This window comes from Globicephala melas, chromosome 14, assembly GCF_963455315.2.
Source record: "Globicephala melas chromosome 14, mGloMel1.2, whole genome shotgun sequence".
Classification (NCBI taxonomy): Eukaryota; Metazoa; Chordata; class Mammalia; order Artiodactyla; family Delphinidae; genus Globicephala; species Globicephala melas.
Genome location: NC_083327.1, coordinates 31,719,544 through 31,744,679, shown reverse-complemented (window position 1 = coordinate 31,744,679; position 25,136 = coordinate 31,719,544). Strand labels below are relative to the sequence as shown.

Here is a 25,136-nt window from a genome sequence, read left to right as displayed (position 1 = left end):
GCTCCATCTCTAGCTGTGCTCTCCCCCCCCCCTCACCCATTTACCCTTCTCCCATTGCCTGTGTCCCAGGAGCTCCCTCACTCTGGAGGAGTGCAGCGCATCTTAATTTTCTCTCCACTTTGGAAAATTTTCCTCTCCAGTCTTCCCTGCTTCTCAGATTGACCTTAAAAGACCACTGATCAGTGTTTGGAGACTTGCCACAGTCCTAGCTGTCACTCAAGGTCACCTATAATTGGGTCCTAAATTACCTGCACCCTCTGATCTGGCCAGACTTCTCTGCTCACTATTTGCTGAACACCTTGTCCTTTCCTGCTTCCATGCTTGTGCTTATGCATTTACTTCTGCCTGCATTGCCTCTATTTTTCAAAATTCTGACTATCTTCTAAGGCCTGGATTGAATGCTGCCTCTTTCATGAAATATAACTGAGTTATATTTCTCCCTTGTGCCTCCATTTATAATAATCTATCTTCTACTGCCTTCTAGATATGTCAGATCTCCTCTCTTGGACTATAATATCTTTGAAAGTAGTTAACCATGTCTACTTCATTACCCACCCCCAACCTTGCCCCAGCATCTAGTATGGTGTCCTCCACATACTCACTCTCTAAATGTGAATGAAATGAATGAATGGATAAGTAAATACATTAAAAAATTATGCAGATATTTAGCTGGTTGCCTATAGAGACATAAAAACCCCAAGTAGGGAAAATATTCTGCTACTATGGAATTTATAACCTATGTAAAGAGGCAAAAGATACACATGAAAAACAACCTAAGGATGGTTTCACAAATGCAGAGTCTTGCAGTACAAATCAAACACCTACCTGCTGAGGGGGAATTACATGTGGTAGAATCTAGAGGCTCTTTCAAGAGTAAAACTTTGAATGAGCACTCTCTGGCGCACATTCTAGGGAAGAGAACTGTCCACATCCTGTCCTGAAGTGGGCTTTCTAGTCTCCACATCTCCACTGTGATCTCCATTGCAACAATGGAGAGAGGTGACAACTGATATTAGCTCTGTGTGTGTGTGTGTGTGTGTTTTGGTTACAAAATAATTGTACACGTGAGTGTCTGTACAAGAAATGCCATTTGGCTCTGTCTTCCATCCCAGGAACCTGTCTTTGTTTATGGGCTCAGCCCTAGTTCCAGGGCCCACTTCCATGATCAGTAGACACTTTCTTTTTTTTTTTTTTTTTTTTGCGGTACACGGGGCTCTCGCTGTTGTGGCCTCTCCCGTTGCGGAGCACAGGCTCCGGACGCGCAGGCTCAGCGGCCATGGCTCACGGGCCCAGCCGCTCTGCGGCATGTGGGATCTTCCCGGACCGGGGCACGAACCCGCGTCCCCTGCATTGGCAGGCGGACTCTCAACCACTGCGCCACCAGGGAAGCCCAGTAGACACTTTCTAGATCACTCTCTTATTCTTTAATAATCTATGTGCGTTTTCGGTGCTACACCTTTATATCTAGGAGGGATCGATTTCTTCCATAAGAAAGGGAAAAGTCTTAAATTTGGGGTTTCTTTGTTTAGTTGGTTTGGTTTTTGACCTTTGAACACAAAAGGCCTTGTGAGGGTAATGTTCCTTCATGGTGTGTCTTGACCCTTAGCTCCTCCTCTACCTGATCCCCACTGTCTTTGTCCCGTTCCAGGCTCTTCAGAGCAGGACATCACATTTAGACTGCTTCATCCCTCCTTATTGTCCTTTCAGTCTCTGAGCATTCCTGCTCAGAGTGAGCTTCCTGAAATATCATTTACATCGTGTACCTCCCACCCCAAGCCCTACTTAAAAACCTACAGAGGCTCAGTGTTGGTTATAGTATGAAGTCTGATCTCCACAATCGGCCCAGGCTACGTCTTTGCCTCTTCCAGCCACCTCTAGCCCCACCACATCAATTCTCTATTCTAGCTGTGTACTTGCCCTAAGGACACCTTTCCTGCTGAGCTTCTTAAATCCTACCCAGCCACCAAAGCACAGCTGCAGCCTACCTCTCATCTCCCCAGATCCCTGGCTATAAGGCATAATTCATGTTAAACACATCTCTGTTTCATAATGTAGGATGGTTTGGATCTAGGGGAGAGTTAGTGTCCAAAACGACATTGAGCAGTGGGCGAAGCAGCTGTGCTAAATCAGATGGAATGCCTCTGCTTCTGGCTTAATGGAAATGAAGGCTGGGATTTGTGATTCTGCTCTGCAGCTGAACAGAGGAGAAGGGGGAATGGCTGAATCCACCATCAAAATGTGCCTGGGGAAATTTATTTTAACAAAACCTATAAAATCAAATTTTATTAAAACTAAATAGTGAAATTAAAGACAGCAATGCCTTATTGGACAGTGCTTGGTGGGATCTGACCCCCTCATAATGGGACCTTTGTAGAGTTAAGGAAGTTGGATTTGGATATCTTTGTCTAAGAAATTGAGATTTCTTTAATTCTTCAGTCTTTCACAGATTTTTAGGAAACTTCTTTAAGCATATTGTAGCACACTGAATTGCAGTGTTTTCCTGGAAGGTCAAGGTCTGGATGTATATTATTTAATAGCTAGCTTATGCTCTTTTAGTTTTCCTTATTATTTTACTGTGCTTGGCTTAGAAGATGAGAAGGTAGATCCATCCTTCCATTTACAGACACCAGTTTGAAATTGATTAACTCAGCAGAGGGCCTTTGAGCTTCAATTTCTTTTTACAAAATTACAAATCTGATAGCTCTCCTCTTTTAGTATGCAGAAGGCCGGTAATACGTCTGCCAATCTGTTGGCCCAGTTCTAGGACACTGCCAAGAGCAGCTTGGGCAGCCCTCCTTTGTCCAAACTCAGAATAAACCAATGGAAGGCCAAATAAAGCAGCAGTAAGGGGTTGGAGCAGGTGGCGCCACCTGTATCCATCTAATTCAAGCCCATCTAATCTGCCACTTATATGTGAAAAATCAGAGAGTGAGTCAGAGTATCAGTGAAAAGATGGATGTGGTTCTGGCTTATGCTCAAAGCCCATCATGGAAAAAGATTACCACTAAAACTAGTGCTACTGGTCCTGGAAACCCAGGATTTATCCAGTGAGCTAGAGCCATTTCTATATTACCTATGCAAGTTGGGATATTCTTGATCATTTACAGCTGTGTGTGCCAGGACATAAAGGGCCTAATTAAATGTTTATTACCCGTTTAAAATCTTCAGTGCAATGAAGATGCCTGCCAGCCTTTAGGACTTTACCTTCGGATTTATAAGAGGATGTGGATTGTGGATTTCATGGTTGGGAACAGCTCTCTCCATATGGAACCCTATAGGAGAGTCCTTATAGAGTTACACTGGAGGAAAACTGGCCTCTGGTTCCGAGTGCTGATTCCCTTCCAGCTGCATGTCAACCTGACAGCCAACGAGATGTCGACTATGCTTACTTTTCTGTGAGAAAAATGAGTGAACCAAATCCCAGGAACATTTTTGTAACTGTTGGTGGGGGGTTGGATTAAGAGAAGCCCTAAGTCATTTCAAACCACATTTGAGGCATATTAAAAAACTTCTCATGTTTGTACTTCATGAAATATATCAGGAACTTACAGGTATGAAAGATTTCTCACCAGAATATTCTTTGAGCTAAAAATAACTAAAATGTGGATTAAAGGTAAAAACAACATCACAATAAATAACAGATTATACTATAAGTGGAGCAAATCATAACAATAATGAGTGAAAATCTTGTGAACCATTCTTAAAAATTGATTTTGAGAAGATGACAATTTATACCATTTTCTAAAATGAGGGGAGAAGTGGCCAAAATATTTAAAATTTTTAATAATTGGATTTTGAGTCAGTATTTGCTTTCTAATTATTTACAGTGTAAATGGAAATATTTATTGCTCAGTTCCTCTAGTGAAGCCATCCTTGACTCTGGAATGTGACTCAAGATGGATATTTTTTTCTTTTAAAATGTATTCTCTAATTTTTCTTGAAGGTTTCCTTCCTTACAATTTCTAGGTAGTAAAATTTTTCAAGTCAGAAATGGAATCTATTATTTGACTGCTGTTGAGTTACAGTATCACAGGCAAATGTTTTCAGTCCGCCTCCCAGATTAGCAAAATAACTTGCATAATTGTCATTTTAAAATGCATTTGATTTTGACATTAGTTTTTCTCTTACCCTTATGTTTATCGTTGAGAAGACCCCCGGCAATTTCCAATGTGTGTAAGCCAAAGCCGTTCTTTACAGTAAACACAACTCCTGTTCAAGGGAAGCATCCCCAGCAGTGGGGGTTATTTTAATGGACATGCTGTATTACTTTAATCTAACCCTTTTACCATCTGTTCTTCCCATAACAGTGAATGAAAAAAAAAAAAGGACATATTTTATGTTTCAGGGTTACATTAGTAAAAAGTAAGATAAAAGTGATTTAAAAGCATGCATATGTTCTTAGTACAATGCAGTCTGCATCTGTGATGTTTTTTCTCATGGTTCAGATACAAATCAAGAGGAAAGCTGCTCATGCCCGATAGAGTGAAAGTTTTTCATGGAAAACAGGACTTTACCATAAGAGGGTCTCTCTCTATATTTTACAGCTAAAAATGATAAAAATAAAAACCTCAGTGAGCTGCCAGAATAAAAATGGATAACTGTAGCATCTATTGTTGGAACATCTGGTGTTTTTCCTGAGTTGGCTTGCTGCTGCCACATCCAGATGAATGCAGAGCACCTGTCTGGAACATGCTCTTGAGGCAGGAATGAATCTCATGACTGTTTTCAAAAGGGGAATATCTGTGTTGTAATTGTGGTGGAAGAACGCTTCAGTGCTATGAGGATGTAACCGAGGCTGTGTGGTGTTGGTCTACTGGGGTGTAAAGGTTGGAGAAAACCCCCTTTGTAAGAACATGCTTAGGGACCTGGGATCCATTCCTGCATAGAGGGTAGGATACTGCTGTCTTTGTTATCTAGGTACCTAAGTCTAGATGAGTCCAGGATTCTGGAAGGAGTAAGGGCTCTGGAATTGCATCTCTCCTCTTAAACTTCCTAATCATGTGAACTTGGGCAGTTCTGTTTTTTGTTTTTGTTTTTTTGAGCTTCATTTGCTGCATCAGGAAAGGGATTAATGATACTTTTAAGATGTTGTGAGCATTTAATAAGATAATGTCTGTGGGATCTCAGTATGGTGACCAGAGCATAGCAAGTATTTGATAATGGTAGCTATCGTTATTGTCATGGGCATTAGTTAGCATAGGCAAATCATATGGTAAATTGCCTCTAGTCATAGTTCACTTTCCCTTCCCAAGCAGCTACAGTGTTAAAAAAGAGTGATAGCTCCCTTCTTTGAACTCCTAAACGGTACTGTTTTTTTCTTCATTCAGGCCCTTGCCATTTTTCAACTTGTATTAATGTTATGTTCTCTGGGTTATTTATACCCCTCCTAATATGAACACCTTGAAGGTGGGGCTGTATTTCTCACATCACTTGGCACACTGCCTTGCAAATACGAGGTACTCAATAAATATTAGAATGAATCATAGAATGAATTATTATAAATAGTTCCCATTGAATGCATATAAAACCCCAGCTGATGGCTCAGACCTTTAACCGGAGGAGGTATCAGTCTCTTCTAGAAAGAATGATTCTTTCATGAGCCCTGAATCTCAGAGAGGAGCTGGGGGATGTGGCTGGCATCTGACATCCATTTCTGGCAGGCATCCAAGCTCTTTGCCAGTCAACGTTAGCCCACCTTTGGTGGGTGGCATTTGGTTTCATAGTTATTAGAACCAGGGCATCCTTCGTCTAACTCTTTTTTTTTTGGCCGTGCGTCATGTGGGATCTTAGTTCCCTGACCAGGGATGGAACCCGCGCCCCCCGCAGTGGAAGTGTGGAGTCTTAACCACTGGACTGCCAGGGAAGTCCCCTGACTCATTTTTAAATTTACCAATATGAAAGCCTGTTTTGAAAATTAAATTTTAAATAAGAAATAGGGGTAAATTAAGGTGCAGAGTATTCATAATAGTAACAACTTTTCTAAGAAAGAGAAACAGAGGTTTCCGCAAAATTAACCAAAAATTAGTTTCAGTGAACTTTCTTTGTTGATGTAACCTAATTAAAATAGGGAATTGAATCATTCAGTTTCTTAGCTTTAAACAAAGGAGGAAGTGTTGTTACCTTTTCAAAGGAAGAAGAGCAGATATTCTATAGCTCCTAAAATGTGATTTTGTTTTACCTGAAAATAGTCTAGATATCAACAATTACTAGGAGAACCAACCACAGGTTCTAGCTAGCTAATCGATCATGAGTGTCACTCTCTCTCCACCCTTAAAACAGATCTGTGGGCTTTTAGTCAAAGTTTAAGCGATAAGAATCGTTGGTACCAAAGAGCAGTTCAACTTTGAAAATCAGAGCATTTGGAAGAAAAGGCCCTAATGTTTAAGTGATTGGCCAGTGGCCTGATTTCTTTTTGCAGCTGGGATGTTGATTTTTTTAAAAATTTTTATATTGAAGTATAGTTGATTCACAATATTGTGTTGGTTTCAGACGTACAGCAATTGGGATTCAGTTATATGTATATATAATATATTTCAGACTATTTCCATTATAGTTTGTTATAAGATTTTGAATATAGTTCCCTGTGCTATACAGTAAATCCTTGTTGCTTATCTATTTTATGTATAATAGCTTATATCTGTTAATCCCATACTCCTAATTTATCCCCCACCTTTTCCCTTTGATAACCATAAGTTTGTTTTTTATGTCTGTGAGTCTGTTTCTGTTTTGTATATAGATTCATTTGCATTATTTTTTAGATTTCACATATAGGTGATATCATATAATATTTGTCTTTGTCTGAGTTGCTTCACTTAATATGATATTTTCTTGGTCCATCCATGTTGCTGTAAATGGCAATATTACATTCTTTCTTATGACTGAGTAATATTCCGTTGTAAATATACACCACATCTTCTTAAACAGATCATCTGTTGATGGGCACTTGGGTTGTTTCCATGTCTTGGCCTATTGTAAATAATGCTGCCATGAACATTGGGGTGCAAGTATCTTTTCAAATTAGAGTTTTTATTTTTCCCAGATGTATACTCAGGAGTGGGATTGCAGGGCCATATGGTAGTTCTATTTTTTGTTTTTTAAAGGACCTCCATACTGTTTTCCATGGTAGCTGCACCAATTTACATTCCCACCAACAGTGCCCAAGGGTTCCCTTTTCTTCACAAGAGATGTGGATTTCTTTATCCTTTAACATACATGTTTTATCTCTGGCATGCCTGTAGGATGGGACTGAAAATATGGCCTCTAGATCAGCCGTCCCCAACCTCTTTGGCACCAGGGACCGGTTTCGTGGAAGACAGTTTTTCTGCAGACGGAGGGTGCCTGGGGGCGGGGCATGGTTCAGGCAGTAACACGAGCAATGGGGAGCGGCAGGTGAAGCTTCACTCGCTCGCCCGCCGCTCACCTCCTGCTGTGCGACCGGTTCCTAACAGGCCTTGGACTGGTACTGGTCCGCGGCCTGGGGGTTGGGGACCCCTGCTCTAAATAATACAGTCTAGGGAAAAAAATCATTTTTACAAGATGGTGATATAACTATTCCTGTCCACCAAAGTGAAAGTCGTTAATCAAGGACCTTTACACAATACATACGTATCTGTAACATTTGCATTTTTTTAAAATTTATTTTATTTTTGGCTGCATTGGGTCTTTGTTGCCATGCGTGGGCTTTTCTCTAGTTGCGGCAAGCGGGGGCTACTCTTCGCAGTGGTGCGTGGGCTTCTCATTGCGGTGGCTTCTCTTGTTGCGGAGCACGGGCTCTAGGCGCACGGGCTCTAGTAGTTGTGGCACACGGGCTCAGTTGCTCCGCGGCATGTGGGATCTTCCCGGACCAGGGCTTGAACCCATGTCCCCTGCATTGGCAGGTGGATTCTTAACCACTGCGCCACCAGGGAAGCCCCAACATTTGCATTTTTAAGAGTACTTTGATACGTATTATTTATTTGATCTTCCCTGTAATCATATAATGCAGGTAGTCTGTTCCTATTCTGCAGATGGAAAACTCAAAGCCCACAGGAGGTGATCTTTTGTACAAGTCATGTTGGATGATAATAGATCAGGGTCCTCCCATATTTGAGTTCAGTGCGGTTTCTACTGGAATCCCTAGTTGATACCTTAAAATTACATTTTTTATGCACAAAATATTAATCATCGTTAATGAAAACAAAGATATTTAATTAAATTATAGCTTTATCAGAGCATGTCTCTATTTCTTCAGAAAAATAAGTTTTAAAAAAAATAGTCTTTTCCCTAATCATTCTATAAAAATAAGATATGTTTGCTATGTAGGATTTTTTATTTTAAAACACTTACTTTGAGGGAATTCCCTGGCATTGCAGTGGTTGGGACTTGGTGCTTTCACTGCCAGGGCCCGGTTCCATCCCTGGTTGGGGAACTAAAATCCTGCAAGCCGTGTGGCACGGCCAAAAAAAAAAAAAAAAAAAGATTTTATACATAAAGAAAAATTGCAAGAACAATAAAGTATTTTTGCCTACTAAATCTTGGTTCATCAGGGCTTGACATTTTGCCATATTTGCTTTATCATATTCTCTGGGTCTTTTCCCGTCTGCCCTCATTATTTATTTCTTCTGAACCATCTTATAATAGGTTCCATATATGATGCCTCTTTAACGACACCTTACTACTTCAATGTATATTGCCTGGTGTAATGGTTTCTTAGGAGCGGGAAACTGCCGTTTCTGTTAGCTGTTGCCAAATTCCCCTCCATAGCGGCTGTATCAGTTTACATTTCCACCACCGATGCATGTGAAGGAGTACCTTGTTCTCCACACTCTGCCAAACAATATGTTGTCGAGCTTTTGAACTTGGGCTAATCTGATGGTTAAGAAATAGTATCTCAGTGTTTTAATTTGCATTTATCTTATTCAAAAGTTAAACATCTTTTCATATGTTTAAGGCTATTTTAATATTTTTTGTGAATAGTCTATGTCTTTTGACCATTTTTCATTGTGCTTTCTTTTAGTTTCTTTTGTTATTTTTCTAGCTTTTGAATTGAGAATTGAATTTAGATTTATTCTTTCATTTTTACTGATTTAGATATCTAAAGCTATATATCCCATAAATCCAGATATGTAGTATTTTCATTATCCTTTTCCTGGAAATTCTGTAGTTTATGGTTTATTTGCCTATTTTCCCCAGGAGTTAATAGTTTGGGGTTTTTTTCAGGTGGAAGGGTTTTTTGGTTGTTTTTTTAATTGTTCTTAATTTCTATTTGTTATTCATTGTGGTCAGAGAGTGTTGTTTATAATACTTCTACTTGGTGAAATTTACTGAAATTTTCTTTGTAACCTAATATTTGATTAATTTTGATTATTATTCATGTATGCTGAGGTTTATTCTTTATTATATGTAAAGTTTGATATATAGCCATAACATTTATGATTTTGTTTTTTAAGTCTTCTGTAGCTTTTCTTGTTTTCTTTCTTTTTTTTTTTAACCTACTTTATTTGTCTTATACTGAGAGTGGTGTCTTAGTCTCTTACTATTAGGATATTTCTCCTTGTATCTCCTATAGTTTCAGCTTTATGTAGGTGGTATCACCATGCTATTTGATGCATAGACAGAAAGGCAGAAAAAAAGAAGAAAGTTTTTAAGCAAGAGAATGACATCATTAGATGAGAGTTTCAGAAAGATCTCTGAGGTGGTTAGGTTCTGGGAAGCCCCAACACCAAGCCAGGTTGGAGGTTCATGGGGCTCGTTTGTTTTTCCTCTGTCAGGAAGACATCAGCATCAGAAGGACAGAAAGCAGCTTGGTGGTTTCTAGGTGCTGGAGAAAATGGGGAGTTATTGTTTAACGAGTAGAGTCAGTTTTGCAAGATAAAGAGTTTTGGAGATGGGTGGTGGTGACGGTTGCACAGGAATGTGGACATACGTAATGCCACAAAAATGGGTAAGATTGAAAGTTTTATGTTATGTGTATTTTACCACAATTAAAAATAATTTTAAAAAGAAAGGGAACAGTTAAAGAGGACCTGGAAGTGGGAAAACATGTTGTCATAGACATTCATGTATAGGTTTTTGTTTTTTTTAATAAATTTATTTATTTATTTTTGGCTGTGTTGGGTCTTTGTTGCTGCCCGTGGGCTTTCTCTAGTTGCGGTGAGCAGGAGCTACTCTTTGTTGCAGTGCATGAGCTCCTCGCTGCGGTGGCTTCTCTTGTTGCAGAGCACAGGCTCTAGATGCACAGGCTTCAGTAGGTGTGGCACACGGGCTCAGTAGTTGTGGCGCACAGGCTTTGTTGCTCCGCGGCATGTGGCATCTTCCCAGACCAGGGCTCGAACCCGTGTCCCCTGCATTGACAGACGTATTCTTAACCACTGCGCCACCAGGGAAGTCCCTATAGGTTTTTATATGAATATAATTTTCATTTCTCTGGAAAAAGTGTCCAGGATTGCATACAGTAGGTGCACATTTAGGTTTTTTAGAAAGTGCTAAGCTGTTTTCCAGAGAGGCTATACCATTTTACGTTCCTACCAGTAACTCATGAGTGAGCCAGTTTTCCTTCATCATTGTCAGCACTTGGTATTGTTGCTATTTTTTATTTTAGCCAGTTTAATAGGTATGTGGTGATATTTCATTGTGGTTTGAATTTTCCATTTCCCTAATTGCTAATGATGTTGAGCATTTTTTCATGTGGTTATTTGTCATCTCTTTACCTATTGGGTGAAATGTGTCTTCATGTCTTGGGCACATTTTAGTTTTTTATTGTTGAGTTTTGGGAGTTCTTTGTACATTCTAGATGCTAGTCTTCTTTTATGGAAATGACACTTGTCTGAGGGTGCCAGTTTGGATTTTGCTTGATTTTGGATCCCTTTCCTGTGGCCAGTACTGAGAGCCAGTAAGTATTGACTTGTCTTCATATTTTGGCATTTACTTGTGCTTTTCTTTCAGAGGATAACTGTCTTCATTTTGCCTATGTCCTAATCTCTCTCTCTCTCTCTCTCTTTTTCACGTAGTCTCTTAAACATCTCGGTACCCTACTCTACTCTCTGTACCCACAGGCTCATAGCAGCTGCTGTTGGACTTTCTTTCTTTCTTTTTTTTTTTAACTTATAAGTAATTTGAACTTTGGCATATTCCCTGCCTCCTAGTAATGCTGATAACATGGGTCACATGTGATTTAATCAGTGCTCCGTGATGAACTTATAGTTTCTTGGGGGAAGATGTGTGAAGAGATTCAGATTCAAATGGATGCCATTATCCTTCCTGCTCAGAAGCCTCTAGAATGGAATGATTTATTGACCAAAATACCTCATTATCCCTATAAAACTTGTGTCATAATGGGATACTTGGGGGGAAATTGATAGTATAGTAAAATTATAACTGACATCATAACCTTTCCCTTATAATCATGACAATAAAAATTCTTGGTCTTGGATTATAGTTCTAACTAATTATCTACTTTAAATAAGTGCAATATAGGAACAGGCATAGGGATCATATGTTTCAACAGTAGAAAGGATAACAATAATTATATCATATAGAATATTAGAGCTGAAAGAAAAGTTCAAGAAAGACTAGGGCTTCCCTGGTGGCGCAGTGGTTGAGAGTCCGCCTGCCGATGCAGGGGACGCGGGTTCGTGCCCCGGTCCGGGAAGATCCCACATGCCGCAGAGCGGCTGGGCCCGTGGGCCATGGCTGCTGAGCCTGTGAGTCCGGAGCCTGCGCTCCGCAACGGGAGAGGCCACAACAGTGAGAGGCCCGTGTACCGCAAAAAAAAAAAAAAGAAAGACTAATCTAACCCTCTATGTCATTCTACAGCTGAGGGAAGCAATTTTCCTGAGGTTTCCCTGAGAGTTACTAGCGAGGGTGTCCCTGGAACCAAGTCCTCTTGGCTCCCTGTCCCTTGTGCCTCTTCCATTAAATGGTCCCAACTCTGGTTCAGGCTTTGGTAGGTTAAGTATCATCATGACCATTTTCCTGTTGAGACAAAAGAAATCAAATCACTTGCCCACGACTGTACATGTCATTAAGTAGCAAACGCAGCTGCAAGGGAGACCGGGAGGCTTCACATGCAGCATTCATTCACACGCTGCATATATTGCCTGGCTGCCTTCCTCCCTTTCTGCCCTCTCTCATTTCTCACATACTTAATGAACACCTGAACTATTTCAGATCAAATTATGGGGGTGGTAGTGTTAATAGAGTGTGGTCTGTTTTAAAGGGTGGACGTGGCTCATAGGTTTTGTTTTGTTTTTTTGTTTTGGCTGTGCCATGTGGCATGTAGGATCTTAGTTCCCCGACCAAGGATCAAACCCATGCCCCCTGCAGTGGAAACACGGAGTCTTAACCACTGGACCACCAGGGAAGTCTGCAGCTCACAGTTTTGATGGTGCACACAGGTTCAAGTTTACAGGCCTTCTCTTAAAAAACAAAGATTTACGGCTAGGCTTTTCCTCCGTACCTCTAAAGCAGTGGGAGGGCTCAGTCTAACTGAACCACCCAACTTCTGCCTGCTTGAAGGGCAATGCCCTTGCTGCGGTGGTTTCCTGATTATCGACAAGAGGCTTATCTGTCAAATTCTTCTTTGGGTGCTCTTGAAATGTGTACCTCAGGTACGCCAGGGTTGCCTCATGTTGAATTTTCTTTGTCAGCGAAGGACAGAATGTTCTTCTCTGCTGCGCCAATAGCACTTTGCCATGTACACTCAGGGAAGGCTTTTCCCCCTCTCAACAGGGCTCAAAAGTCTTGACTGGAGTACTTCAGAAATAGGTCTGGTTTATACTTTTATAAAAACAAGCAGAGTCTGGGCAATTCCTAGTGTGGAATAGCACTGATGATCTGAATTCTTCCTAGGCAAGCACATGGATGGTGCTACCAAAGGGCAAATGGATAGCACTTTGGTCCCCACTCAATAAGGAGAGAGGGTGGCAATCCCCGCTTGGTGAAAGTGAAGGTGGCATCTTATGAAAAGAGAGGCTGTTGTTCACGGAGAGAAAAGGCAGATAGCAGGTGGAGGCGTGAGGTGGAGAAATGGAGCTCGGGGTGCCTCGATGTGTCCATCCTACAGGCCTGCGGGAAAGAATTTATTTTTTCTGGGTTTTTTTTTTTTTTTTCGGTACGCGGGCCTCTCACTGTTGCGGCCTCTCCCATTGTGGAGCACAGGCTCCGGACGCGCAGGCTCAGCGGCCATGGCTCATGGGCCCAGCTGCTCCGCGGCATGTGGGATCTTCCTGGACCAGGGCACGAACCCGTGTCCCTTGCATCGGCAGGCGGACTCTCAACCAGTGCGCCACCAGGGAAGCCCTGGGTTTTTTTTCTTGATGGAATATGCTGATAGTCCATATGTACATTTGGAAAATAATTAAAGTAATATTAGAAATGGTCGTGGAAAAGTCTTGGACCTGGAATTGGCTGGAACTCTGTCCTAAGCATGCTGTATTTATCAGTGTACTTTGGAGTTGCCCCAGAGGAGCCTCTATACCTCATCTCCCTGGCTGAAAGGGACCCTGGGAGGAGCTGCCTGTTTGCACTAGGCTGGGAAGAGCTGGGGATTCTTCCTCTTGTTCAGGGTGGGGCTAGTAGGAAGGGGAGAGTTTGCCTTGTCCTGTGAAGAATTCATCATTGGTCAAATTTGCTCAACTAGTGTGTGACAGGTGAAGAACACTGGAGCCTGGGAATGTCTCCTCTCCCTCCCCACTTTCTCACCACCACACGGGCCGGTCCCTCTTTCTTCTTGGGGGTAAGAAAGAGAATGTAGAATGGACTTGGATTTATATTTTGGTTCCTGAGACTGTAAAGCAGCTCCTGCCACTTTTCTGGAAATCTCTCTAACGTTGAAACTTTTTTTTTCTCCTCTCTTCCTTACCAGTATTTTCTCTCAAGTGTAAAACCACGGTTTAGAGTGCAGCCTTTGAGACCAGATAGACTGTGGCATCTTATTAAAACTCAGTGATGCAGTGTCCTCATCTATAAAATGGAGCTGTGTTACTGTCCAGATGGTTATAAGGATTCATTGATATAATATACAGTGAGTAGTTAGCATATTGCTGGGCACACAGTAAGTTCCCAGTAAATGACGTCTATTATTATTAGAGCAGGTAAACTCTCTATGGCACCTAGAATTGTGTTTGGCATTAGGTAACCAAAAAGGGGTAGAAATGATTATATTACTGATTTTAGTGGCTCTTGAGGAACTTCAAACTGAGCAAACCTCCTAGGGAGGTCCTCAGAGCCTTTTTTGTTTTCTGTCAAGCACCTGACCAAATACTCTGGCAACAGGTGAGCAGCGTGATTCCAACAACAGCCTGCAGCTGTGCTGTCCTGATGAGCCTGTGCATATTTGAAGTTTCACTTTAGAAAGCAAGAAACACATCCTAGTGAACAGGCCTAGCTTATATGGGGCAAGATTTTCCAAAGTCACATTGAGACTGAATTAAGTTAAGCATTTATTCACTACCTTGCCATGTATCCAGCATGGCCCCCAGAGAGCTAACAGTCCAGTATGAAGCCGTAAAACTTATTTTTGTATTGCTTTTTAAGTAAGAAAAAATGTGAAAAGTCAATAGGAATAAAATATGGTGCTCTCTTGGACTCTCCCTTTGGCAGTACCATTTGTGTAGTGATGGAGAACTTGGGCTTGAATCGTTGCTCTGCCACCTGCTCACCCTGTGGTCTTGGGCAAATCATCTCCGCTCTTAGGGCCCTAGCTTGCCTATCCATATAATGGGTTACTAATATCTCCACTTAAGTGCTTCTAAGAATTATGCGGAGTAATTCACAGGAAGTACCTCCAACAGTGCCTGGCGTTTAGTTCAGTCCATGTTTGTCATTATTAGTTTTATCTCCTCCTTCCGGCAGCCGAAAGGATTGTCTTTTGCAGTACCATGACTGACTAAGTGATCCAAGTCAGGGGTGTCCAGAGTGGTGATAGGGTCTTATTTTGGTGCCTTAAGCCCAATATGACCTTAAGGGTGCTTTCAGACCTTGGGGCCTTTTTTTTTCTTTCTTTCTTTCTTTCGTTTTTTTGTTTGTTTTGTCCTTTTGCGGTACGCAGGCCTCTCACTGTTGTGGTCTCTCCCATTGCGGAGCACAGGCTCCGGACGCGCAGGCTCAGCGGCCATGGCTCACGGGCCCAGCCACTCCGCGGCATGTGGGATCTTCCCCGACCGGGGCACGAACCCGTGTGCCCTGCATCGGTAGGCGGACTCTCAACCACTGCGCCACCAGGGAGGCCGGCCCGTCTTGCTTTCTTTTGAAATGTACTTTTCTCACCCTCTCGGTTTCAGTACTCGGGATTTCCCGCGGAAAGATCTGAATCTGATCACGACAGCCAGTGGGGCGGCAGTCCTCTAACAGACGCGGCCTCCCCGCAGCTGCTGGACCCCGCGGACCGGCCGGGCTCTCAGCACGACGCGTCGTGCGCCTACAGGCAGTTCTCGGATCGCGGCTCTCTCTGCTACGGCTTCGCGCTCGACCCCTCCAGGCTGGTGGAGGAGAGGCATTTCCACACCCAGGCCTGCGAGGGCGGCCGGTGTGAGGCAGGCAGGTACTTCCTGGGAGCGCCGCAGGCGGGGAGGGAGCCCTGGTGGGGCTCTCGCGCAGCCTTGCCCCTGACCAAGACCTCCCCGGAAAGCAGAGAAGCCTATGAGAGCAGCATGCCTCACATCGCCTCGGTCCACAGGATCCACGGTAAGGGCGGCTCCAGCGACTCCAGCGTTGCGCCTCTGGGCAGATTTATCCTAGTCCAGCTTTGACCCTGGAGTGATCCCCACCCAATGGTTTCCTCCTTGAATTTGCAAATCAGAAACTCTAACCAATGGGAATTTAAAAACCAAATCCACTCTTTTGAAGTGTATTAATGTTGCTGATGTTTGCTAAATACATTTGTTTTGGGCAGGCGAGTAAACATGATTCCCATTTTAACACCAAGGAAAAAAAAAGTAAAGAAATTAAAGTGAATTGTTAAGTCTATTGAACTTGTAGTATGTATGCATCTAAATTTCTCATTTTAACATCAAGAAAAAAAAAGTAAAGAAATTAAAGTGAATTGTTAAGTCTATTGAACTTGTAGTATGTATGCATCTAAATTTCTTCTGTATTATTTTATTCTGTATTCTCAATGTGGACCGGAGTAGTTTGGGGCTCATCTATCAGGGTTTCTCAATGAGGGCACTATTGGCGTGTTGGGGAGGCCTGCCTTTGTTTTATGGCCAATCGCTCATGTCACAGGTGTTTTAACCTCCCTGGTCCTCTGGGCATGAAATGCCAGTAACTGTCCCCTTCCCCCATTATATGGCAACCTACAGTATCCTCTGTGAGTTGAGGATGCAGTGAGGTGTGGGACCCATGGGGATTTTCACCTTGGGATTATTACACGGCTCTACAAACACACAGAAATGGGCACTGCAGTTAAAGCCTTTAGTGTTATTAATGGTCTTCTTTGTCCATTTCAATGTAAACTGGTCAGGGGGAGCTCATTCTGTCCATTCCAAGCTTAGGTCCAGGCAGGTCTTGAAAACCCTTCCCATTTTCTTAAAAGTCAGTGACACTGAGGTGGATCCAATGGCTGTGCTATTACTCTTCTTGCTGTGTCTCTAGGATAAGAAATGTGCCAGACACTGTTGTTCTCACACATAGAAGTCTCCTGCACATACCCCCTAGGCACTTACTGTTTTCTATGAATGGTTTTGCTTTGTTTCCATTTTTGCTTTCTATTTTTCTGCTTTTATTTTGAATTTCTCTAGTTTGGTAGCCTGGGAATGAAAACCCAGGGCAAAGGGCAATTGCTTACCCAAGAATGGAGTGAAGTGAAAATCCTGCCTTAACCCACATGGTCAGGAGGAAATATTAGAAATAAAATGAGAAGAAAAGGGAAAAGGAAAGCAATGACTAGTGTGATCCCAGGCTTCTCTGTTGCATTAAGCAGTTTACAGCTTTCATATGTCCCTTCCTGTTTCTCTTCTCTCTTTTTATATTGACTTCAGACTGTTTTGAGAATAACGTAATTTATGGAATAATATTTTAGATGCACTTTTCCTCCATATTAGATCTCTTTCCTTGGTTCAGAACAAGTTGTTATTAACATTTAAAATATTTATGCTTATTTCAGAAGCAATATCAGGGTTACTGTATGATTATGTGTGAAACAGATTTTTTTTACCACTGGATTTGAGAAGGCAATATTTATATTTTTAATTGGAAATATATATATATGTATATATCCAGGCACACATATACACACACACACTTATATGAATATGTATACATACTTTAAACCTTCAAATAGTTTAATAACTTCAAATAGTTTAATTACTAATGTTAGAGCTTTATTGTAACTCTACTTAAGAAACATGTAGCAATTTTAACATTTTAGGTGATTAGTTGGAATTGAGAAACTAGTCCAGCCTATATCATCAACTTCCTCAAACCCAATGGAAAGCATTATCTAAGCATCACTTCAACATAACACTTCTCTAGACAATAACAGAAACCAAATCCTATGTATTTTTCTTTTATTATTTATAGTCAGACAGGTCCAGGGATGTGCATCCATGGATAAGTATAAACATACTTTACTGTCTTGCTAATTGGCATTCACAACCCACGAACAAGGTTTACCTTCTAGAAAACATGTTATAAACTTCATCTGCACTTAAAAGCCACTGAGAATTATGAATTCCAGGACAATATGTTGACACTGTCATGTGAGCCTGTGTCTGTTTCAAATATCGGTGCATATATTAAAATGGAAAAATATAAGGTTTCTTTTAATAGGAAAAAGAAATACACTTACAATACTGGGGGTGATTTTTGAGACCACTTACTTTTTACTTTTTCTAATTTCTAGGGCGAGGTCATTGGGATGAAGATAGTGTGGTCAGTTCTCCAGACCCTGGGTCTGCCAGCGAATCAGGTGACCGATATCGCACTGAGCAGTATCAAAGTAGCCCACATGAACCTAGCAAAATCGAAACTCTGATCAGAGCCACCCAGCAAATGATTAAAGAAGAAGAGAACAGGTTGCAGCTGAGGAAAGCCCCCCCAGACCAACTGGCTTCCATTAATGGAGCTGGGAAAAAACACTCCTTCTGTTTTGCAAACTACCAGCAGCCCCCAACGACAGGCGAAGTCTGCCACAGCTCCGCTCTTGCCAACACTTCACCATGTGACCACATCCAGCAGAGAGAGGGAAAGATGCTGAGCCCCCGCGAAAATGACTACGACAACAGTCCCACAGCACTGTCGCGGATAAGTAGTCCCAATTCGGATCGCATTTCCAAATCCAGTTTGATCCTAGCTAAAGACTATCTACATTCGGATATGTCTCCTCATCAGACGGCGGGAGACCACCCTGCCGTCTCTCCAAACTGCTTTGGCTCTCACCGGCAGTATTTTGATAAGCATGCTTACACGTTAACTGGATACGCCCTGGAGCACTTATATGATAGCGAAACTATTAGAAACTATTCCTTGGGCTGTAATGGCTCACACTTTGATGTAACTTCCCATCTAAGGATGCAGCCGGATCCAGCACAAGGACACAAGGGAACATCTGTTATAATAACCAATGGAAGCTGATGTTTTTTCTAAAAGATTTTGTTCTTTAAGGATCTCTGAAACATATTTATCATTTAATGCCCCATTACCAGCATTTACAATGCCACAGATTGTTAGAGTGGATAATTTAAGTTACTGGGTATTTGACATGTGTTCTTGTGAAATCAGAGATAACAGCACTGGCATTCAGGGTTATACACAGGTAATGGAGCTAAAGTGAATACACAAATTGCCCCTCTATTTATATGGGAACCAGGATAGATAAATTTTGAATTGAAAAGTACTTGTGTAGTATTAAGTGAACATATATATCACATGAAAGCACCGATGGATGACAACAATCATTATGATGATCCTGTGAACTTCATACACACAGACCACTATCCACAAACTGCTATATATACTTTACATATGGAAATATAGACTATATATCATAAATATACCCCAAGTGGGTAAGTTTCCTTAACCCTAGTGCATTAAGCATCTTAAAGAAATTTCCATTCCCAAAATAACTAAGAAAGAGATATATCTTGTAAACTGCTTTCTTCTTTGTGGTTTCAACCATCCAGCTCATTTCGTTCAGGCATAAATTAGGGAAATGGTTCTGGATATGATACAAGAATGAGTTTTCACCTGGCATCCATTATAAGCAATCAGGAAGTGGTGATTTTTCACCTTACTTTTGAGTTAGACAAAGAACAGGATCACACTGACATAGCGGTAAGGGTTTTTCTAAGTAAAAACACTGAGATATTGGGACACATATCAAAAGCCTGGTGTGCCCAACTGGAAATAGATTAGTAGAGATGGAAAGGCCAGAGGCAGAGAAAAATGAAATGGTATCTCAAAACAAACAATTTCAGGGTCAGCATATGTAATCAACATATTTGGGGCTTGTAAAACTAACCAAATAAAAATTCAAACTAATTCACCAAGAAAAAAAGGCTGATAAGTGCAAAAAACACACACACACACAAAAAACTAAGGGAAACCAGTGAATGCTACATGACAGCAGTGTGTTTGAACACATTTCAAAGCACAGATGTGCAAATGTGACATGTGGAAAGCCTCAGGAGAGAGTCTAAGATAAAAGCCTAGGCTGACAGACAGGTGGTTAGAAGGGTACAAGTAGTACTCTGACTGAAGGAACAGGCAAAGCGTTCATGATTCCATATTGTTTGTAAACAGCAAAAACAAACTTGGTCTCGAGTTCATGTGATACAGTAGAAAGACCAGCAGACTAGATGCCGAGATCTCTGAGTTCCAGTTTGGCCCTGCCTGTAACTTATTTTGGGAGCACAGATGTATCACTGACCACACCTGGGCCCCAATTTCTTTATCTGTATGGCAGCTCTAAAGTTCCAAGGGTCTGTGGTTCGTTCTTGCAGCAGCACTGAACTTGTCAACCAGTTATCTCTCTGCTGTGAGTTGTCAAGGCTCATCATTCTGGCTTACCTGCACTCATACAGAGGTCTAGATGCTTTGAAACTTAACCAGGTGCATGGGCTCTTTTAGGCATATTATAGTTACAACTTTCTAGTTCAGCCGAGGTATAGATGGTAGAAACTGATGAGGGAGAAGAAAAATAAGTAAGATTTATAATGCATCATTCTCTAGTAATCAAAGCAAAGTGACATAAGTGATTAGAGAAATTTTATAGAAAATATTTCCTAGGAGTCCCATGCCTGAAACTCTTGCCATATGGAAGGGGGGAGGGAGGTATTAGAACTTACATTTTGAAGACAGAACATGACATTGAACACTCAGGGATTGGTAGTATATTTTCATCATTTAACACAGTTATTTGGCAGTCCAGAGGCAGGTGACAATCTGAATGATGGTAATCTGAGAGATGAATATGGTTGTTTGTATGTGAGAAAGGAGGCTACATAAAATTAAATAAATAGCTCTTGGGTATGACAGCAACGTTTGTGCTGTAAATGAAAAAGGTGCACGTGAGTGAGAAAATTAGTGGTTATCATATATACTTTCAAAAATGTTAAAAGAACAATAAAAACTAAAATTTGAACCATACAAGCAAAAGTATTTATGGAAAACCCTGGAGCACTTAAAATGGATTTTTGATCAATTTGCAACATGAAGTAAGGTTTTCTGAATGCTAAAGTTTTTGCAGAATTCTGTAGATGGACAAATGGTTCAAAGGCACAGATATCTCAAGAATATGGAGCATTTTGGAAAGGAAATCTACACAGATGGGTTTTACTAATGGATACACATTCTACCAAAAATGTCAAGGACAGATGGTATAAAAGAAATGGAATCTTAAGAATCAAGAAAAACGAATTGATATGAAAGAAAACACTGTCATAGTAATTTCAGTGGGATTTTCCTATGGAAGATAGTTAACTGATGAAAGAAATAAATTATGAACTCTACAATTAGGGGGTAGTCAGAAGGAATAATGCTCTTTAAAATGGTATGACCAATATTTTTAAGTGAAGACAGAATTAACTGAATTACATCTTGATTAAATTTTTGGTAGATTGATCCAGTTTCAAACACAACCTATTTATTTAATTTATGTCTCAATAATTTTATGGTAGCAGCTTTATTATATTACATATAATGCCTATATATGTATATGTATGTTCCCATTTAAAATTAGACTTAAATTGGCTTTAGTTTTAATACTTGATTTCCATAACTTTGCTAAATGCTGAGAATTGACTGAAATAGAGAAGTATGATTTTTATATCACTTTGGGGATTCATAAAAATGTGTTATATCCAATTATTAGAACAATATGTAACCATTCATTAGATGATGCAAACCTCATGCTTTCTAGTAATAGTAGGAGTATCTTTGTTTCCCATTTTACCTGTCTGCCCTACCTAATTTAAAAATTTGGATAACCAAAGAAATAAATGAATATTTCCCCATCTTCCTTGGGAAAATTTAGTTAAAACTATTATTGAGAATATACAGATTTGATGTATTATATTTGGATGCATAATATTAACGTCACAATCACTACAGGTCAGACATTTAGGTGTGTCACACAGGTTTTTTGACATACTGTGCTGAATATAATGGGCTAGCTTTTTCTAAACTGTGATTGCCTGATTTAGGATAATACAACACAGGGCTGGTGTGACATTCAATATGAGACAGGATGCAATAAATGATTTGTCTTCAGTATTATACAGAAAATTCATTTATTCTTTTTTGATTATATTTTATAGGACTAGAATATTTTCATGGGGTGCTATTCTTAATTGTTTCTACACCCTGCTGCCACATGCTGCTTCTGGGCAGAGAATCCCACTTAAGCTAGGCTTTAATGGGCTCTTCTAGAAAAGGATAATATGCTTCATTTTCTTGTCTTTTTAGTGGTGGATGAGGATCAATTCAATAAAAGATCATTTGGAAAATATGCATAGACATTTTAAAATAAAAAGATTTTTTTCCCAATACCTAGACCAAATAAGTTTGATAGAAGACACTACAGCTAAAGAGACCTTCTGAATACAGATATAATATTTTATAGCTCTCTTGCTTTCTTTTAAGAGCTGGATGTTACTAAACTATTCAGTGCAATTCTGTTAGTACTAGTAGTATTTGGAAATGACAGAGTCAATGCTGATGTTTGGAAAACTGAGGATTTGGCCATTTTGGGGTCACTTACCTTGCCCAGAAGAATAGCTTATGCTTCAATGTACTCTGATTTAAAAAGTTTGAGTGCCCAGATTTGGTACCTTCATTCACTCAAATTACAGGACAGAAAGACACATCTTGTTTTCTTAATGACTTAATAATGAATGTGAATCCTATGGTTCTCCAAATAAGTGATTCAACTTTCATGTCAGTGTCAGCTTTTGTGAATAGTAATTTGTCTATAAGACAGCAAAATCAATTCGTTAGTCCTTCCTGGAAAATGCATTGTGGATAAAACATTCATTTTCATTCTAAGCCTCAAATGAATGACAGAACAGCTATGGACACATGCCTAGAAAATATTCTTGGGAGAAATTTCTGTGTGGGGCTCATTTCTTGTGCACAGGAGTTGTACGGGTAATGCTGAACTCAAAAAGTGAGATTGTGCTCATATCCAAATAGGGTTTGCTCAGAGTTCCTTTTCTAGGACGGTATGCAGAAAGGCTGTGTGTATGTATAGTACACACACACACACACACAACACACACACATGCACACACAAGCAATTGTAAAACAAGTAACAAAGTTCTGTTCTGCTGTGCTCCTTAAAAACTGATGGTTCACATAAGAAATCCTAACTGATAATTTAAACCAAACATTTATCATTTTATTTATTACAGTTTTGCTGCGTGGGAATTTGCTTTCATAAGCCTATATAGTTTGTCCTAATTTGCTGATCCGGAGCACATTTAATCACAGTTGAATTTGTACCCAACAACCCTGGTGTGTTTACATTTCAAAAGAAATGAAATTGGCATGGAAAAAATTTTAGAAGTACTGTAACTTTTTTCCAATATTTTTCCCCAAAGGGAGATATTTCAAAAAACGAAACATATGAGTAGGCACTTCAAAAAAAGATAAAATATTTTATGTTTGTTTTTTGACTGACATGCTATAAAAGGATTATATTTGTGAAAGAAGATACTGATTGCCAATATTTCAAATACCATCTTGCAATGTATAGTTTTTAGTGATATCATAGTATAAATCTGTAATTTGAACTTTTACTTTGGAATGTAAAGTAGAAAATATTAGCTATGTCAATGATATCTTGCAAAGTGTTCCCATTTATAATTATTTATATTGTAAATAGCTTTCTGAAGTAAATTCGAAGTTAATGTGCATAAAATGTATTTATTATGTGAGGAATTTTTTGGTTTAAAATATAGTTACCAATATGCAGTTTGAGTCTGAATTATTCATTGAAAGGAAAATTTCTATAGGACAAAGACTGTCAACTAGAAGACTAGCAATGTAAAGAAATAAGGATTGTTTTAGCTCTAGATTCTCTTGAAATGGGTAACACGCGCGCACACACACACACACACACACACACACACACATTTTAAGAGACCTAGTAATAGAAGCTTACACATATGCACAGTAACTATTAGGTAACGGATCTGATTTTCATTAGACACTGGAGAATGGTTTCTCAATTTTTTATTAGAACATCTTAAGCAGGACTTCTTTGGTCTCCACTTTGCTAAAATAAAGTGAGAAATTTGAAAGTATAGGTTACATGTTTAATGTCCAAGGGGGAAAAATAAAACCTATAATATTGAGATTATCTAATTTGAATATCTAAAACTAGTTTTAGATAGTTTAAATTGTCTCATGGATATGGCCAAATCCTTATAAATTGTCTAATTTAGACTATCTAAATTAGATAGTCTATTGATTATCTAGTTTTGAATATCTAAAAACATATTAAAAACATAGCTTGAATAATTTTTATTTTGGAATCCAAAGTATTTTTAAAATTTAGAAATTAGGAATTAAGGTCAAACAAAAAATAGATTGCCAGGTGGTTCTCTCTTTTTTCATTTTCATAGCCCCCAACATGGGAAATCCGCCTCCAGGGATTTCTGATTTACCTCGATGTATTCCAGAAGTTGTCAACCATTAGCCAATTCAACAAGGCTACACGATATAGTTTTAATTCATTGGAAATGTTATTTGTATTTCATTAAGCTTTTTGACAAAGCTGCACAAAGTATTGCCATTAACATTACAGCATTTATCAGATATTTTCCTACATGATCCTTTAAATACTTGTTTTAGTGCTTTCATTTCTGAAAATAAAATTGTTTTCACCTACTTTACACTTCAAAATAACTGCACTTCCAAATTAATTCACAACATTTATGGAATTCATATTATATGCCCCACATGGGATAGACACCAGAATCTTTCTCATTGAAGGACATTATAGGAAAGCACATACGGAGGGTCTTTGATTTTCCTGATGCGCTTTGAAAGTGCAAATTCTTTAAAATGACAAGCATTTATTGAATCATCATGTGCCAGCCATTGAACCAAGCTCAGATTATCACTGAAATCTGGATAGAGACCATCACAGAGGGAAATACCAATATGCTCTATTTCATTGATGAGGAAAGGGAGACAGAGTGATTAAGTAACTTAGTGACACAGCTTAAGTAAGTGGTGGAGATGAAGGATGAACCCAGGCGGGTTTACTCCAAAACACTACCTTACCTAATTCTGCTTTCTTTATATAAATAAACAAACAAATAAATAAATAAATAAAGGAAGTGAAAGAAAATATTGTCTAAATGGTTGCAGAAAACAAATCCCTCAATCCAGTCAGCAGTGGTTCCAGTAGCCCGATGCGTGGTGTTTGGGCTGGGCTAGCTCATTCTCCATTATCACACTGACACGTGACGACGGGTCCAAAGAAGACAGAGGCCGAGACTGCTTCTTCCTTGCACGATAGTTTGCCTTCCTGCTGAATGAGTGTTCTGATGTTTCTCTTAAATAAGTGTGATCCCAAGAAAAGTCCAGGGCTTAAATAAGCTACAGGCAAATTATCCTCACAGGAGCCCCGCGATAGTTGAAAAAAAAAATTTGTGTCTTTCTCAATTAACAAAATACAGGTGGGTTAAATAGTAAGTAAAAACTATACATTA

At 39.8% G+C, this 25,136-nt stretch overlaps 1 protein-coding gene across 1 annotated transcript in view; it reads left to right on the top strand.

Moving 5' to 3' along the window:
- The window catches only part of SIM1 (SIM bHLH transcription factor 1), a 66,385-nt gene extending 47,833 nt beyond the window's left edge, over window positions 1-18,552 (top strand). Inside the window, exons 10-11 of the mRNA XM_030882962.2 lie at window positions 15,261-15,663; window positions 17,822-18,552. Of these exons, the coding sequence (XP_030738822.2) occupies window positions 15,261-15,663; window positions 17,822-18,552 (1,134 nt within the window). The remainder of the gene's footprint in view (window positions 1-15,260; window positions 15,664-17,821) is intronic.
- Window positions 18,553-25,136: the final 6,584 nt, after the last annotated feature.